Genomic DNA, 19503 nt, shown 5'->3' with positions numbered 1-19503 from the left:
TGGGAAAGACTGGAAAACAGGAGGGTTAATTAGAAGACATATTCTGGTAAGAAATTATGAAAACCCAGTCTGCTACAGTGCAGTGCACTGAAATGTGTCCCCCAAAATGTATATGTTGAAGTCCTAATCCCCAGTGTGATAATATTTGGAGATAAAGCTTTTATCTCCAAATATTAGGCGGCAAACACTAGGACCCCAGGCTGAATCTGGCCCTCCCCCTTGTTTTATCCCACTGGCATCTTATTTCTACTGGGCAGCAGCACTGAGCTCTCACTTAACTGTTAAGGACCAGTTACGTTTACACAGCCCTAAAATTACATTTGGCCCTTCAAAGGCAACCATGAGGCTGATGTGGCTCCCGGTGAAAGTGAGTTGGACACCCCTGTTTCATGAGGTTATTAAGGTTAGATGAGGTCATAAGGGTGGGGTCCTAATCCAATAGGATCAGAGGTCTTATAAAAAGGGGGGGGGAGAGAGAGAGAGAGAGTCAGTCAGTCATGTGAGGACACAGTGAGAAGCCAGAAAGAGGGCTCTCAAGAGAACCTAGCTGGCACCTTCATCTCAGACTCCCAGCCTCCAGAACTGTGAGCAAACAAACTTCTGCTGTTTAAGCCACCCACTCCACAGCATTTTGGTATGGCGGCCTGCGCATACTAACACAGACAGACAGTGATATCAGGAATGGCACGGAGAGGATGAATGTCAGCTAGATACCATGGAAACAGAATCAACAGGATTTGACAACTAATCCACTTTGGGATGTGAGAGGCAAAGGTCAACAGAGGCTCTGAGTCTAAGCCTGTGACTAGAAGGTGTTATGATGCTATTTATAGAGAGAGAGAGCAGAGGGAAAAGAACCATTCTGAAGGGGCAGAGCTTAATTTTATGTGTTCTGACAAGTCTGGTGATTGAATTTGAGGTGTTGGCAGCATAGCCACCCAGGGGCTCCCAGTAGGTAAATGGGATTATGGATTTGGTGGTTAAGAGAGGTGACTGAATTAAGTCTGAATCATTCTTAGAGTCATCTGCAGAGGAGTTAACACCAAGGACTACTCATGGACAAATAAAAACATCCACGCTCAAAAAGATCTAAATAACCCCAAGTCTACCCAAAATAACACCATTTTTGCTATGTATGCCCAGCTTACCTGTGTTTTTTTTTACAAATTCTAGAATTTGAGCAATAAGAGTCAAGAAATGCAGAAGGTATACCTTTAAAATGTTGAATAAAATGTAGTTTAAACACCCTAAGTATCTCCTTCTTTGATGCATGTGTAATCTGTTTCTGTTGGCAGAAAAGAGAAGCAAACAAATTATTAAATCATACAGTTCAATAAACTAAAGACACCACGACTCTCAGGCAGAGTAAAGGGTAAACTGTTCTTCGGATAAAGCTCACATTAGCTCTGAGAGGACTGAAAGCAAAAATGGAACATTCTTTCCCATTAGGATGATGACTGGCAAGAGAATTCTACACCTTGGAATCTGGGTCCTTGAATTTCACAAATGGAAATGGAATAACTAAATTGGAGAGAGAAAATGAGGAGCAAAAAGAGGAAATAACTCATAGAACAAGATATTATAACACAAAAGAGAATTTCATAAACATTAAACTATGTTGCATTGTACAATAAGTAGACTATTTAGAGAATGAATACTTTGAAGGTCCTTCCCTGTAAAAAGTGCTACTTGTCTAACGAACAACTGATTTTTAAAATTCACAGACTCTGAAGATGCAGGCTTAGGGTTTTCCTATCAGATGTTTAGCCCACTAAATAGGGGCTGGAAAATCTTGGCTATATGGTCCCCTGAGCCCAAAAATAAAGAGTTGAATGAAATGCAGGGATGCCTGTAACTTAGTAGCTGCTATAGAAATTCATACTCTCCAGTTTAACACAGTAATGGGAATATTTTGTTTCCATTTCCCACAAGCAAGCACTTTCAATTATTTAAGCTATTTGTTTTGCTATTTAATGACACATTTCTACCATAAATAATATATATGCTACTATTTCTTGATTCTCCAGTTCAGACATCTCTACTGCCTTCTTGCGATGGGATATCAGGGTTTACTGCTCTTATTCTGCGCTTCCCAATGCAGATAGATACACTCTTCTCTTTCTCCTTTTCTGCCCTGTGTCACCACACCACACTTTTCTGTTGTATCAGTACTGGTTGTTCCAATGTAATGACTACATAAATATTGCCTATGGCTAAGCTACATAGTGTTCTTTGATTTTATTTCCTTTCTTACTCAACTTTCTGTTTTCCTTGGAGTGGACTGTACTGTTTTTCTTCAATTGTGTAGTTTTCTCTGGAATTATCTTTCATTCATTTCTCAAACCCTGTGCTAGAGGTATAGTTTTTTTACAATATAATCAGACATATTACATAATTTATCAGTTCCTTCCTTTTTCTTTAGGGACATCCTTCTGTATGTCTTTGATTTCTTGCTTCAGTTGGACCTTATGATCTGTAAACCTGCTGAATAGCCACCCCAAACCCCTCTTCACCATTATCCTAAGAATTCCCTTAGCCTTTGTCCTACATGTGTGCCTCCCCAACATTCTTTCTCCCTCCTTGCATCTTCGTACTCAATAAATTTTGAGGGTCACTATGTTCTAGGCATTTATCTGTGGATAAAAGAGAACTAGTAATAGAGAGTTCAGTGTTGGACAGGTTGAGTCTGAGGTGCCTATTAGACATCTCAAGGCAGTTGAATATAAAACTTTCAAGTTCAGAGAGGTAAATCTGGAGGTATGTTTGAGAATCATTTACACATAAATGGTTTTTAAAGCCACTGCACTTAATGTGATTCAACACGTAAGATCAAGAGGATAAGACTTCATTACTACCCAGCAAAAATACTACAAAGACGGGTACAGGGAGGTAGGAGGAGGACCAAGAAAAAGTGGTCTCCTGAAAATCAAGTTCAGTCTGGCCTCCTCAACAGGGCTGCCAGCAAGGAGACTTTCCCCTGAGGGAGGTCCTTGTTCTTCTTTAAAGGGTTTTCAGCTGATTAAGTCAAGTCCTGGATAAACTGATTTTGTATTGACTCAAAATCAATTGCTTTGGGACCTTAATTCATCTGCAAAGTCTCCTCACCTCTGTCATATTTTACTGGATAGAAGTAACAGGGACTAATCACACTCAGAGGAGGAGATTCTACAAGCCCTGAATAGCAGGGGTCATGATCCTGGGTCCCGAGAATCTGTGTGCAACTGGGTGGTTCAGTTGAAAGGGAAACAATGACACAAGAAAGAGATGGCAACTGCAGAAGCAATTTCCCTGAGGAGAGAACAGGGTGGAGCGCAGGTAGACAGAACACGGACATCTGAATTAATAAGCAGAAGTATAGGTATATGAGTGCAGGCACGGGTAGTCTGGTTGATGTGGTAGGAGCACATGTCAGTTCCCTTCTGCTTACTAGATCCTATATATTCCTACTTCTCAATTTTGTTTCTTGTTTTGATAAAACTTAAGAATCTTGAGAAAAGATAATGGGAGTTTATACTATCTAAAACTTGACATATCTGAAAATATCTTTATCTACCTTTATTTTGCTGTATTCAGAATTCTGGGTTGGAAATAATTTTCCTTTAGCATTTGTTCCATTGTCTTCTAGCTTCCAGTGCTATTACTAAGAAGTCTGATGATTTTCTGAGCTTTTATGCTCTTCTGCTTATATTAGTGTTCTAAAGTTTTAGTATTATAGGGTCGGTGAGGGTGTTTTTATTTGTTGTTTCAAGGGCCTGGCCACAGGCTCCTCCAGTCTAGAAATCTATATGCTTCAACTCTGGAAAAAATTCCTGTGTGATTTTTTAAAACAATTTTCTCCATTTCTTATTGTTTGTTTTCCTTGAGCTCATATTGAGCTTTCTTTGTTATTTTTCTCTGCCACTTTCTAATTTTTTTCTTTTGTACTATTTTCTGATAAATTTCCTCAACTCTATTTTGGACCTATTTACAGATATTTATATAATCATACTTTAAATTTCTAACAATTAATTCTCATTCATTCCAAATATAGAATAGTGGCTATACAGCCAGACTACCTGGGGTCCTATCCCAGTACCACTGGTGAACTGTGTGATCTTGGACAAATTATTTAACCTCTCTGTGCTTTGGTTTATTAATCTATATTGTAATAACATATACATCTTATAGAGTTTTGTGAACATTAAATGAGATAACAGATATTAGGTGCTCTGAGTCATATCTGGTAAGTAAATGTTAATTAATGTTTTATTGTTATTATAGTGTATCTGAAGATATTAAAGTACTTTACTTCTCTGAGGTACTTTTTTTTTAGTTCATTTATTTTGGTGCCAGTCTTTCACACTAAAAGTTTTTATTGGATACCTGGTGATTCTTACTTGAATTCATGTTTATGAAGTGTGTGGAGGTGGTAGTGATTACTGACTGGTGAACTTCAAAATGGATGAAAAACAAGAGAGCTGGTTTTTTCAACCCTGGATATCAGCATCGGTACTTGTCTTTTCTGCTGGTCAGTTCCCTGAAGAGGAGTCCTCTGATTTCCTGCTTGGAAGGGTATGAATCTGGTTCTTGGAAATTTGGGAGTCCAATGGAGGAGGAAGGCCACTGATAAGTAGTTCAACAAACTGGAATCAGTTCCTTTTTTTTTTTTTTTCAGAACAGTACCTTATCCCCACAGTCAGCTATGAAAACCTCTACAGGAGGTCAACTTCTCCATCTCCTGCTAGGCATGAAGGAGAGCAGTTGCTGGCCTACATAGGACAGAGGACGGGTCAGAGGGTGGAGTTACCAGATCCCCATGCAAACATTTCATTAATCTTCGCTCCTCATCCCTCTTGGAGGCACGTGAAGTCACCAGATTCTGTGCTTCTGTGTTCTGTGATACAGACGTGATCTCGCTTCTTGCTGGCTTCCTCTCACTGACCCCTCACCCAAGCTTAGGTTCCAGCATTCTCTAGTTTGCCAAGTTGGTTCCAAAATTCTAGCAGATAAATCTCATCTGTTCTTGTCTTCTCTCCTGCTTTTTTCTTTTGTAATTAAACCATTTTTTAAAAGTTTAAACTGTGGGGAAATACACATCACAAAGTTTACCATCTTAATTTTTAAGTCTGTACTTCCGTGGTGTTAAGTATATTTACAGTTTTACATCTGATTCCAGAATTCTTTCATCTTGCACAACTGAAACTCTTTACCCATTAAACAACACTTAATTTTCCCCTCCCCTCAGCTGCTGGCCACCACTGTTCTACTTTCTGTTTCTAAAAATTTTGACTACTCTAAATACCTCATCTAAGTGGAGTCATACAGTATTTGTCTTTTTTGACTGCCTTAATTTTACTTCGCATAATATCCTCAATATCCATGTTGTAGAATATATTAAAATTTCCTTCCTTTTAAAGGCTGAATAATTTTAAATTTTTATTATTTTACATTTTATTATGGTTCTCTTGTTCTTTTGTCCTTATGAGCTTACAGTTTTATTTCCCCATTCCTTTAGCCACTATTTTAGTGGAATTTTAGGAAGCAGAGATAAAGTTGTGAGTCCAACCTAGTCCTTAATAGGAAAGCCATATCCTACTTACAAAATGGACCATTTAAGGATATATTCTGCTCTGGCTGGTATAGCTCAGTGGATTGAGCACAGGCCTGCGAACCAGAGGATTGCGGTTTGAGTCCCAGTCAGGGCACATGCCTGGGTTGCAGGCTGGTTCCCTGCAGGCCAACTCCCAGCAGGGGATGCACAAAAGGCAACCATACATCGATGTTTCTCTCCCTCTCTCCTTCCCCTCTAAAGATACATAAATAAATAAAAAATTTTTTAAAAAGGATATATTCTGCGTTGTTTCTTAGGATCTCTCTAACTTTATAAGAACATCCTTCAGCAGATACGTTGTGTGGTGCCTGTACTGCATGCAGTGCCCATGTTTTACATGTTCCTTTCTGCTGAAGAAGCTGGCCTTGTCAGGTATTTATAAACCTGACCACTTCCTTATCCTGCATCCCACTGGCCACACTGACTGAACCAGGAGAGAGCTTCTCACTCAAGGCCAGCCAGTCCACTGATGGTCAAGACCAACTAACTGGATTCTGTCTCTGGGTAATATCAACTAGAGCCACCAAAATGGTAGTCAATGCTGAACTGCTAAGGTATATAAAACTGTGAGTGATGGCCACAGTGGGCCCTGCCCAAACACAGTGCCTGTGTCCTTTCAATTTGCCCTTTTTTCTCCTTGAGTGGGTATATATTTCTTGTGCAAAGATACTCGATCAGGATACATCTTAATTATTGGTAAGAAATGCTGTATGACTGATTGGTCATAGTTATTATTATCCATTGTGAAGCTTGCCCAGACTATTTATTTGCCCATGCTATTGGCTTCTTTTGGCAATGGCATATGAACAAATCAATGTCTCTGTCCAATACCTATTTAATTTCCCAGGTGTGAAAACAAATTTGGTATCACTCTTATTTTATTCCAATGCTGAACTCTTGGAGTTCTTTTGCAATTGCTTCTGATTTTCTGAGAAAGTAATGCAAATTGCTTTGTAAATCAACAACCAAAAAATCAACCAGTGTGTTCTTTTAAAGAATTTGAAGATAAATAGTCCCCATAAGCCACTGTCCCTGCATTCCAAGGATCAAAAGGAAATGTTCTGAAAATGAAAGCAAAGAAAATCATACATTACCAAAATGGTTATGTGGTAGTGAATAAATGCCAGACTATGATTTGAAAAGTGAACATTCATTCTGAGAACAATGTTAACATAATAGGAATATCAGGATCAAGCTTTACTTTTTCTCGTGATGGTTTTGATACAAGAATTGATACGAATGAATATTGTTATAAGAGAACTGTTTGCCAAGATATTTTAAATTCAACAGGTCTTCTTTTAATATCATACTATTGTACAATATCATGGTACAGGAGAGACTGTATAGGTCACCTAATCCAATTATGCATTTCATGCTTGACTCACTTCTTTTCCCCTAAAGAAATGACAGCCACAGGACCCTGGCAGTGCATTTGATGACAAAGCCATTCACCATGCCTCATATAGTAAATCCACAAAAAGGACTAAATATATTTTATACAAAGCAGGAAGCTACTTTGAAATATGGCTCTTGTAAATGTTTGGAAAAGGCGTGTTTTTCTCTCCTGCCATTTCTGTGGGAAGGGGTGGTAAGCATTGTGACAGACACCAATTATTGTTCCCAGAATTCGTTCTCCTTAATCTCCAAATGTTTACGTGGCACATGATTGCTTAAAGTAAAGATTACATTTCCAAGCTTTCCTCTTAGCCATGTGTTTTAGTTGTTATTGCCGTGTAACAAATTAACCCAACACTTGGAGCATTAAACAACCTTTTCATTATGTTCACAGATTCTGTGGGTCAGGATTTCAGACAGGGAATCGCAGGACTGGCAGTCTCTGTCATACTGGAGTAATTTCTATCTAAACCATCACAAGCCTATTCAGATTCAGAAGAGGGGAACTAAGACTTCAACTCTTGATAGGGGAGTGGCACAATTACAAGGAAGATGCGCACGTGAAACAGGAGATATTTTTGCAGTTACCTTCGGAAAACGCAATTTGTTACACCATAGGTGTGGCCATCTTCACTAAATTCTGGCCAAAAGGACATAAGAGTACTCTAGGTATGTTTAACTTCCTGGAAGTGTCCTCAGAGATGGGGTGTATGTGTGGGGGGGGGAGTGGGAGGCAAGTTCCCTTCTCTTCTCCATTTTCCTGTTGGCTGAAATATGGATGAGATGACTAAAGATGGAGCAGTAATTTTGGACCACAAATTGAGAATTACAGAGCAAGGGTCTAGAAGGAGCCTGGGTGCCTGATGATCATGGAACCACCACTAACACTACTGAACTGCTTACATTTTACATTATAGAGAAATAAGCTATCGTGTTTAAGCTACTGTATTTTGCACTTTCTGCCACATGCAAACAATGCTAATCTTAATAAAAACATCATGAATAAACACAGGTGATGCAAATTTGTCTTAAATTACTGGAGCTATAAAGATAATAATGCTAACTTGGTTAGAGTTTAACAAATATTGTGGGCCATGCAGTGAGGATCGTGGTATAGTATGTAATAACAGCTTACTTCTTAAAATGCTTGATACGGTACATTACTATAGCTAAAAACATTACTATAAGATTGAAAAGAAATGGAAAGAGAGAAAATATTCACCCTTGGGGTGAATTACAGCTGGATTATTAAAAAGGTTAATATCAAAAAGTATTTTTTATAAAATGGACTATTTTGTTACAATTTGATTTCTAGTCTCTAGTCTCTGAGTCATGTAGAAAAGATAACTCAGAGTAAGTTAGCTTGCTCTTCCGATATTTTATTTACAATAATATGGTGGCCACTGTAGAAAATGACACATGGGTTTTTAAATAGCATTTAATTGGCAAAAAACAATTTTATAATTCAAAACTAAACATTTGCAGAATTGGCTTCATTTCAAAGTCAAGACTTCTACTTTGAAAGAACACATCTCTAACTCCATTTCTCTTTATATTGAAATATTCTTACTTTTGAAGATACTCAAAATCACGCAAGGCCTAAGGGAAAGTTTTAAAATAAATAATAAGAGTCTAATCAAGCAAAGCTTTTCTTGCTTTAGGACCATCTGTCCTACCATGACATTTTATTCCATTTCCTGCACTATCCTACTTGAAAGGTAAACACTAACTTCGAAGGTGCCTCACAATAAACGGTGCATTTATCTCAATAAGTAGTAGTAAATGCATAGGGTGGAACATGGAATAGTATCATTAAAGCAAAACACAATAAACAGGATGGATGGAGAAAGGCTGGATAAAATGTGGTGAAAGAAACAGGAAGGTGTAACAAACATATTTTCTTTATCCAAAGAGAACCAGTATCACTCTTTGACTTTAAACGAAAGACATCACACACACTTATCAATGTAACTAGATTCTCGGGAAAAAATAAAATGCGCTACCGAGGTGGGGGCTTAAGTCTCAGGGCAAACCTTGTGGCACCAGAGTGAGTTCCCCCTGGTAAAAGACCCGTGAAAATCTGCCTTGCGGCCAGCCCGCTGGGGGCGTGCGGACAGGTGGAAGGCTAGGCGAGGCTGGTTACGGGGCTGGGGGGTGCACAAGCCCGGGTACCGAGGAGTGGAGGCCCCACGCCTCGGCAGCGCGCGGGAGCCACGTTCCCCGCAAACCCGCCCGCCCGCTGGGTTACCATGGTTTCCGCGGGTCACGTGGGCGCACTCGGGAGCTCCCTCCCGCGCTGCGGAGGAGTGGGGGAGGGGCGGTCCGGGCGGGGGAGAGAAGCGGCCGCGGCGGGAGCGGGAGGAGCCGGAGATGCTGCCAGCCCTCCCCGGGCCGCGCTCGCTCAGCTATCGCCGCCGAACCGAGCAGCCGCGTGCTGAGCCAGTCCGGCCGCCGAGGCCCATTGCGCCACACTCGCAGCCGGTAGCGCTTCCAGCACCCTCCGCGCTTGGTTGGCGGCCGGGGGGCCCGAGGCTTGTCCGGGGAGGGGGCGAGGGCGGCGCGCAGGCGCCCGCCGCCCGGAAGGCAGGATGAGCATCGAGATTCCGGCGGGACTGACGGAGCTGCTGCAGGGCTTCACCGTGGAGGTGCTGAGGCACCAGCCCGCGGACTTGCTGGAGTTCGCGCTGCAGCACTTCACGCGCCTGCAGCAGGAAAACGAGCGCAAAGGCGCCGCGCGCTCCGGCCATGAGGGCAGGACCTGGGGGGACGCGGGCACCGCCGCTGGGGGCGGAACCCCCAGTAAGGGGGTCAACTTTGCTGAGGAGCCCATGCACACTGACTCCGAGAACGGGGAGCAGGAAGAGGAGGAGGAGGCCACGGAAACAGGGGCGTTCAACGGTGAGGACTGACCCCCTGCCCGCCCCCTCTCCCCAACGTCTTTCTCCCCTGTGCTCTTGAATTCTGCATCCTTGCTCACTCACTTCTCCCTGTATTACCCACCTTCCCTACCTTCCCATTTCGCCCACTCCCTCAGCATCCATTTCTGACTCTCCTATTCGCCCACCTTCGTACTCTGCTCTCTTGTCATGCCTTTCCCCTCGTCTCCTCTTCTGGAGAGGGGAGCTGAAAGGTAAGGGTTCTCTGCCCGTCTGCCCCTCTGGTTCGGGGTTGTGAGGCCAAGGATGGTCGGTTGGGGGTGGGCATCTGCAAGACAACTTTCACTGTGGTTGGAGGTATTGCTTTGGACGGATACCATTGTGCATAAAGAAAACTGGCCCGCTTGGCATCCTCTTTCAGCCCTTATGTTTATCAATGGAGTGTCCTAAGCGAAAAGGCGAGGGGTGTTCGATTGGATTGGCTTTGTTGTTAGGAGTGCAAATTCTCTAAAAGGTGCATGAAATTGGGGCAGAGCAAAATGTATGGTAATAGCTTTGACATTCTTGAAAACAAAGTAATCCCTTATTTTCCAATTTACCAATGCTGCGTTGTGTTATTTTGGAAACACAACAAAGGGTCCTTTTAAACCTGTAACGTACTGGGTCTTTGGAATGAGGAAACGGGCTAATAGTTTTTTTTTTATATAAAACAAATATTGAATGATTTGGAGCCGTTTTACAAATAAGCATTTGAAAAACACTGTAGGAAGTTTTGAAAGCTTGGTAGTTGTCTTTAGAATGAAAAGCCAGTGAGTAATTGCAAAGACTGTGCCAGACTCCGAAGCTAGAAAGAATGAATGGGAAAGAAAAAGGAATTTTCTCAAATAGCTGCTCCTGGCAAGTCCCACCCCTTCTGCTTACAATCTTCTTTCCCTAACACACACCCACATTTGCAGCCTCCTGTGTTTACACAAATGCGTAAATCCCATCTTTATGGCATCCCAAGTTAAAACAACATGGTGTGCCCTGTGCAAGTGTTTCTCTTTGTGGTATAAGGCAAACATGCGTTCAGCATTGCAGCAGCTTTTATTTATTTACATTACTTGTGGCCTGTGTGCTTGCAGTGCATTTCATATAATGAAAACATTTTCAAGTGTCATCTTGTGTGTGTACCTAGGACGGTGTTTCTTTGCAAAGTTGTTGAACCATATTATAAATTAATATATTTTTAGCTTGTTCAAAACAGTCACAAAATCCCTGGAAATTAGTGCTCTGTGAAGATAAAGGGAAAGATTGTTACTTAAAAATTTTAAATCATTCTTAAATTTTTTGTACAAGAATTTAATCAAATAATTTTCTTACTAGAAGCAAGAAAAGAATAAAAGAATACGTATGTTAGCTCAGTGGATTGAGCGCGGGCCTGCGAACCAGACGATCACGGTTCGATTCCCAGTCAGGGCACATGCTTGGGTTGCAGGCCAGTTTCCAGCAGGGGCCAGTTCCCTGCAGGGAATGCACGAGAAGCAACCATACATTGATGTTTCCTTCCTCTCTCCTTTCCTTCCCTTCTAAAGATAAATAAAATGTTTTTAAAAAAAGAATACGTATGTTAAATAAATGAGGAGAAGCCATTAATGGATAACACAAAGGACAGAGGCATCTAATGTTATTTTTTTATGCTTACAACACACACATGCGCACATATGTGCATACATGGGCACATGCATACACACAAAGGGAAAATAATTGTTTCCAAGATTGGAGGAAACTGGGAACTAAGGGAGTTGTTAAAGAACCTGTATGTGCTCAATACAATTTAGTATAACCAAAATACTTTGTTTGAATAATGCTTTTGAAGTACTTGGCATTGATGATTCCAGGTTTTTCCTTACAGCCATGTATATTGCAAACAGCAGATTTCATTTCTATTTTGCAATGAAAAAATAAAGTATTAACTTCTAAACAACAGGGATCATTTTGTATGGTTTTATATTCTCCAAGGTACCCTTATTGTAAAAATTACTCAGTGTGAATTTTAATAAATACTTGTTAACCAGTTATACCACCTTCAATGACTTAAAAACTTTTTTGATTTCAACCAAATGCAATTGGATCATCACCCAGTACACATGTACACACACACACAAAACACCAGAAATTTTGGCAATGGTACTTCCCTCTACTAGGTGCAGTAGAAAATGTCTACTAGAATATTTTCTGTTACAGTCTTCTCCTTTAAAAAAATTGTGTCGAGACTTGAGTTTAAAAACATTTTCAGGCTGCCAGTGGCCAGCAAACTTTTTTGTAAAGGTTCAAGCAGTAAATACTTTATTTAGACTTTGTGAGACACATTTGGGTTTTATCGCATATTCTTTTTTTTTTTTAAACAACCCTTTGAATACATGTTCCTCTGGGGGTTGGGGCTGTACAGAATTGGCCACAGACCAAGGCCATAGTTTGCCAACTTCTCGTCAGAGAGGGGAAAAAAGGTCAAAGTAACGCCATTGGAAAACAAAGTCGGAGTGAGCCTGTCTATTCAATGTCTAGGTCCAAAACAGTGCCCAGATATATTTAGACAAACAAATAGACAAACAAACAAACCAGTTACTTGATAATTCTCCTAGTAACATAAAGAAATACTGGAAGATAAGTCTTTTTTTTTAAGATTTTATTTATCTGTAGAGGGAAAGGGAAGGAGAGAGGGAGAGAAATATCAATGTATGGTTGCCTCTCCTGAGTCCCCTACTGGGAACTGACCTGCAACCCAGGCATGTTCCCTGACTGGGAATTGAACCGTGATCATGTGGTTCGCAGGCCTGCGCTCAATCCACTGAGCTACACCAGCCAGGGCTAGAAGATAAGTCTTAAATTACCATATATGACACAACGCAAAGCCAGCAGGATCAACAATTCTTAAATTTTAGTATGCATCTCAAGGAAGTTCAATTCAGAAATGAATATTCCTAGGTACACATTCTTGGACAGCTTTTTTTAATAGGTTGGGCTGGGACATGTTTTTTTCTTTTTTCCCCCCAGACATGCCAGGTCTTTCTGATACTCATTGTTCCCTGACTACTCTTTGAGAAACATTGATAAACACTGATAATAATATCTCTTTCTTGTATTAACAATTGAAAAGTAGCTGCCATTTATTGGCATTTGGTGTATGCTAGGCAATAGCTAAATGCTTCAATTCATTATCCCACCTTTATGACAAAGATGGCTGTCATTTGCTTACTGTTTACAGCCAGCATGGTGCAAAACCAGAATTGCAACACAGGTGGGCTGGCTCCATCCCTGTGCCCCTAACTCCCAGCAGTTTACCTCTGGAAGGCAGTGAGGGCATCACTTGAACATTTTTTTATGTAAAGCTCTACCTTAGTGTGGTTTAGCTTTAGAGCTATGAAAAATTAACTTGTCCAAGGTTACACATAGGACCAGTAAGCAGCAGAGCCTGTTTTCTTGCATCTGTCTGCCCCAAGCCTATCAGGGAGTTCTCTCTAAATTGAATTTGTGGAATGGGCTGACTCACAGGTCAGGTTTTCCTGTTGTGGTGGTGGTGTTTTCCTCAGTAATGGTGATAAAATTGCATTGATTGGTTCTTACCCGTTTTCATGAATCCATTTTGGACAAGTACTGGTGTTTATGAGAGAATGGGAAAACAGGCGAGTTTTTGACCATGAAACGTGCCTGGTGACCCACAGGCAGGTGACATTGACATCTTAGTGTGATGATTGAATTGAAAAAAAGGCAGCGCCCGTCTAGTAGCTGACCATCGATGGCACCATGTGAAATAGGTGGGTGAAGGTGGTCTTCACTCTTCTGCTTTCCTGTTCCTCTCCTGTTTTGTTTTAATGTTGTCACTTCTGATTTCTATTTTCTGTTGCTATCAATTCTAGTTAAACAGGCAATTTTTAATTGTTAAGAGTGATAATGGCACATGGCAGTCCCCTTTTGGGGAACTTCTGACATCCTGAAAGAAGGTGTCGTGGAGACCCTGCCTGCCTCTTTCCCATCCTGTAGAAGTGAATAAAGCTTGGCCTATCACTTCTGAAAAGGTAGTGTTCTCAGGCTTGGAACTTATTAGAAAGGCTTAGAGTTTACAGGACAAAGAGTTGGATTAGTTGAAGTTTGTAGTGGAATCTATAGTAATTACAGGTTTTCCCCATATAAAATTGGAGTGTTCCTATGAAATCTTTTGTAAAATGAAGAAGCAATTACAGTTGACCCTTGAACAACAAAAAGAAGGGGTGGGGGTGGCCGTAAGAGGCGCCAACCCCTCATGCAGTCAAACATCCATGTGTAACTTTGGACTCCCCGAAAATGTAACTATTGATATAGCCTATTGTTGACTAAAAGCCTACTGATAACATAAACAGTCGATTAACATATTTTTTGTTATATGTATTGTATACTGTATCCTTACAATAAAATAAGCTAGATAGAAGAAAGTTACTAAGAAAATCATAAGGAAGAGAAAATAAATTTACAGTATTTACTGAAAATATTCTGCAATATTAATAGACTCATTCAAACCTGTGGTGTTCAAGAGTGAACTGTACCATTAATTTATATGGAAAGTTTTGACCCCCAAAATAACCCACCAAACCATGCCAAATGGCACATAAAACCTAAAAATAACACTAACATAAAGTAAAAGTAGTGCCACTCTTGCTGCCCAGGGCACATACTACCCTTGCCATGGCTTGCTAAAAAACAAATGCTGAACACTGTTTTTACCTTTCTCCTTTTTTTCATAAAAATGAAAGTCCTCTTTGGATTTTTTTTCCAGTTAGCAAAAACAGGTATACAGGTGTTTTGTCAAAGTGGTGTAGCATGAACTTTTGAAAAGCAGAGAATACCTATAGTGGTTTTATACAGGCATCATTGTGAGCTCTTTTGTTGCTCAATAATTTCTTCAGTGAAATTGCTAAAATTACAACATTAAATAAAATTTGAAAATACCCTGATAAATAAACAAGTGTCCAGAAAAACATAAGTTACACATATTTCATATGAAAAGCAATCAACCTGGAAGAAAAATAAACTAATGTGATCTATGGAAAAAGTAATTTTCTATATCGTAGAAGAAAAAGATCTAGAATTCCAAGTGCGTAAACAGGACAAAAATGTAGAATTGTGTCTAATAAGCAAGCATGCCAGAGGTACATAAAAAGAAATTTACCATGTAAAAATGATGTAATCCTTTTAACTTTCAGCAATGTCACATTTTTGTTGGGGAATCTTACCTACTGTTGACTTTTTACAATTTAAAGGGACCCTCAAAACCATGCAAAATATTGGAAAGTTGGAGCTTGTGGTGGTGGTTGTGGTGGGAGACTTAGAGGACAGTTATTTATTGTGAGCAGAAATGGTTGAAGGAGAGTTGAGAAGAATAGTCGTGTTTCTGAAAATGTTTTCATAGTTGATGACGAGCAAATATTTGTTAGAGACGGAATTAAAAGCACTAAAGCCCCATTCTAACTTGAAGAATAAAAATCAGAAATTCATCTGTTGGCATGGTTTACGTGGTCTTAAGATGAGGTGAGGGAAAAGTGGTGAGGGCAGTAGACCAACGGACTGCTCGAGACTCTGCTGTGAAAATGTCCTCACTGCGCTCGTGCTGGGAGTAAGAAATAGGTTCACCAGTCGAGGTCATAACCCGACCGATGGCAGGATGCTGGAGAGAGTAAGCATCACTTTAAAGAATTGTTGCTTTGGGTAATTTATTAGGCTCAACTTCTGTGTGCCCTTATGTAAGAACTTGCTCTCTCTATGGCGACGAGATTATTATGAGACAAAGCAACCAATTGTCATCTCTTGCCTCCTCCTACATGTAGCTGTCAGCATAGTACTGAAGAAATTTTGGTTGTTGGAGTTATCTTAAGCAAGTGACTAAAAGTTAAAATGTCTTAATATATCATCAGTCTCTTAAATACATTTAATCAGTTTGAATAATGCTTATGAAAGTCAAGTTTTCAGGCAACATTTATTTTCTTTTATGTATGATGTGCTGTGCTAGGCATGTTGACATGTTACTATAGGAATAGTAGCTACCTCATAAAGTTGTTACAGACATAAATGGTTCAATATTTGTAAGGCCCATAGCACAGTGCACTCACCAAATGTTGATTGCATGTTAAATTATCTCATTAACATGAAACCTTATAGAAGTGTACATTTTTCTTGCAGGATAGTCATGTCATTGTATTTGGGGGAAATGAATCTAGAATTTGCACTTTTTAGAGATATAAAGTAGGAAATAAGTTTATGTGAATTCTCCTTAGGATTTAGTGTGCAGTTGTGTTGCACAGTAAAAAAACCGAACAACCCCCATCCTTTCAACTCATAATTTGTAGCTAAGAGCCCAGCCCAGGATTTTGTAATTAATGAGACTTAATGGTCTTTGGGTATTAGAAATTTACATGGTAGTTTTAAATCCTCCTGAAATGGATTACATCATTTATGACAGATGGCTAAAATATTGAAGGCATTATTTTACTTATGAGCATAAAACAATACGATTAGAAATTTAAAAAATAGTTTGAGTTATAGATGGTGATTATGATTTTCAGAGTAGACAGTTAAGAACATTATTAATTTTTATAGTAATATTTAGTGGGTTGCTTTAGTATTGAAATGAGAAAATCAGAGTACTTGAAATAGTGTCCTTTTTTAAATTTTTATACATCTTTTATTTTAGGCTTTAGGAAAAAAGGGCATAGAATGAAAACACCCAAACAAAAGTAAAGCATTGGATGCTTCTATGTGTCTACTTATCTTAAAAATCAAACTGTTTAGCCATTGCTTAGTGTGATGGTTTCAAGTTTTCTTTTTGGGTTGCTGGTAAAATGATGTGCTGTGTCTGGGTGGGACTGGAGTAAATATTTAGTGGTTATTTATTGCTGCAAATCTCATTTCATAGATTCTAGTAAATTTCTAGCTGTCAAGATTTTGTTCATAACTGTGTCAAAAAAAACCCAGTGTTTCTTTTTAAACTGTGTAAATACTAACAAGAGATAGTTGAATTGATCAATAAGAAGTTAAATTGTAAGCCACTAGGTGATTTTTTTTATAGTCTCACCCGAGGACATGCTTATTGATTTTAGAGGGAGGGGAATGGAGGCAAAGAAACATCAATGTGAGGGAGTGAAACATTGATCTGTTACCTCTTGTATGCACCTGGACTGGGACCAAACCAGGACTGAACCCACAGCCTAGGCATGTGCCCTGACTAGATATCAAACCCGTGACTTTTCAGTTTACCGGATGACACTCAACCAACTGAGCCACACCAGCCGGGGCTGTAGCCCATGAAGTCTTTTAATGAGACTAATCAATGGAGCAGGCCTATGGTGGAGGTTAGGATTGATGCATGGTTTGAGAGTGGAGTTCAGTTAAGGAGGTTTTGAATAACTGACTGCAGAGTCTGCTTTCTTAGTGGCAAGTCACATGATACCAGAAAGGGGCTGAGGCCTGAGGAATATGTGAATGTTGGGAGGTAGGATGTTATGCTGATTCACTCATCCACTCACTGCAGAAATTTTTGAGAACCAACTCTTCCATTTTTTTAAGAAAAAAGAAATTCTTCTTTTAAGTGTTCTATCTCTAGACTTCTTAAGAATCAACTCTTTTGTCAGAGACTGTCTCACAGATAGAATACATAGTCCATTTCATTTAACAGGTGGAGCAGCTGAGAGTCAGAGAAGTTCCTTATCCAAATTTAGTTGGTTTTGGTCTTCCTCAACATAGAACTACCACTGACATGTTGTCAAATTAGGAAAACGACAACAGCCAACAACAGTAGCTGTCTGGTGTGAGTGAATCAAAATTATACTTACTGTTTTTTGGTTATGTTGGCATAAAATATATCTTTGGTGTGCCTTGGAATTTTGGTAATTAGTTAATGTGTACCATGAGGTGAGAAAGGTTGAAAATTGCTGGGCTAGGCTAAAGAGAAGTACTTTTGTATTTTTGCCTTTGGAATTACCATTTTTAAGTATATTTTATTGATTACACTATTACAGTTGTCCCAGTATTTCTTCCCTTAATACCCCTCCACCTCGTACCCCGCTTCTGCCAGCATCCCGCCCCCCCCCCCCCAGTTCATGTCCATGGGTCATACATATAAGTTCTTTGGCTTCTCCATTCCTATGCTATTGTTAACTTTCCCCTATTTTGTACCTACCATTTATGCTTCTTATTCCCTGTACCTTTTTTCCCCCCATTATCCTGCTGATAACCTTCCATGTAATCTTCATGTCTGTGGTTCAGTTCCTGTTCTAGTTGTTTGCTTAGTTTTTGTTTTGTGTTACAGGTTCAGTTGTTGATGGTTATGAGTTTGTTGTCATTTTAATGTTCTTGATCTTTTTCTTCTGATCATCTTCCTTTTCTCAGATAAGTCCCTTTAACATTTCATATAATAAGGGCTTGGTGATGATGAACTCCTTTAACTTGACCTTATCTGGGAAGGACTTTATCTACCTTTCCATCTAAATGATAACTTTGCTGGGTAGAGCAATCTTGGATGTAGGCCCTTGCCTTTCACATCTTGCAGTACTTCTGTCCAGCCCCTTATTGTCTGCAAGGTTTCTTTTTGAGAAATCAGCTGACAGTCTTATGGGAACTCCTTTGTAGGTAATTGTCTCCTTTTCTCTTCCTGCTTCAGGGATTCTCTCCTTCTCTATAATCTTGGCTAATGTAATTATGATGTGCCTTGGTGTGTTTCTGCTTGTATCCAATTTCTTTGGGACTGTCTGAGTGTCCTGGACTTGAATATCTAGTTCCTTTGCCAGATAGGGGAAGTTTTCCTTTATTACATTTTTCAAGTAAGTTTTCAGTTTCTTGCTCTTCCTCTTCTCCTGGCACCCCTATGATTTGGATATTGGAATGTTTGAAGCTGTCCTGGAGGTTCCTAAGCCTCTCCTCATTTTTTTGAATTCTTGTTTCTTATTCTGTTCTGGTTGAATGTTTATTTTTTCCTTCTGTTCCAAAATCGTTGATTTGAGTACTGGTTTCCTTCCCTTCACTGTTGGTTCCTTGTACATTTTTTTTATTTCACTTTGGATACACTTCATTTCTCCCTTTATTTTTGCGACCATACTCAATCATTTCTGTGAGCATCCTGATTACCAGTGTTTTGAACTGTGAATCTGATAGGTTGGCTATCTCCTCGTTGCTTAGCTCTTTTTCTGGAGTTTTGATCTGTTCTTTCATTTGGGTCATTTTTTTTTGTCTTGGCGTACCTGTTACGTTGTAAGAAGCAGAGCCTTAGGTGTTCTTCAGGGCAGGACAACCCATGGCGGGGCAACCCTTTCTGTGTTGTGGTGCTGTTTTGTTGGGGAGGAGTCTGAGAGGGGACAGTGCTGCTTACTCGGCTCTAGGCAGGCTTTCAGTCACTTCCCCTGTTACCCACAAACAAATTGGACCCTTTTGGTGCTGATTCCTGGGTGGGTGGGTTTATGTATGTTCTAGGACCCTGTAGGTCTCTCCAGTGGACTCTCCTGTGAGACTGGCAGTTTTGCCCATTACTGCAACCTCCACAGGTTTTTACAGCCAGCGTTTTTGAGGCTTTAGTTTCCTGCACTGGAACCATAGGTTCCGTGGTCTGTGTCACTCCCCAGTTGTTTTTCCTGGTGTATC

At 40.0% G+C, this 19503-nt stretch overlaps 1 protein-coding gene across 1 annotated transcript in view; it reads left to right on the top strand.

Annotated features, from left to right (window-relative positions):
* The first annotated feature begins 9319 nt into the window (after positions 1 to 9319).
* PRKAR2B (protein kinase cAMP-dependent type II regulatory subunit beta) overlaps positions 9320 to 19503 on the top strand; it is a 110460-nt gene continuing 100276 nt past the window's right edge. The window contains exon 1 of the mRNA XM_037065869.1: positions 9320 to 9883. Coding sequence (XP_036921764.1) covers positions 9574 to 9883 — 310 coding nt within the window. The 5' untranslated portion in view covers positions 9320 to 9573. The remainder of the gene's footprint in view (positions 9884 to 19503) is intronic.

Source organism: Sturnira hondurensis, unplaced genomic scaffold (assembly GCF_014824575.4).
Source record: "Sturnira hondurensis isolate 20B ecotype Veracruz unplaced genomic scaffold, ASM1482457v3 Scaffold0016273, whole genome shotgun sequence".
NCBI classification, from domain to species: domain Eukaryota; kingdom Metazoa; phylum Chordata; class Mammalia; order Chiroptera; family Phyllostomidae; genus Sturnira; species Sturnira hondurensis.
The sequence above is the reverse complement of the archived record's forward strand: the minus strand, read 5'-3'. Positions and strand labels throughout refer to the sequence as shown.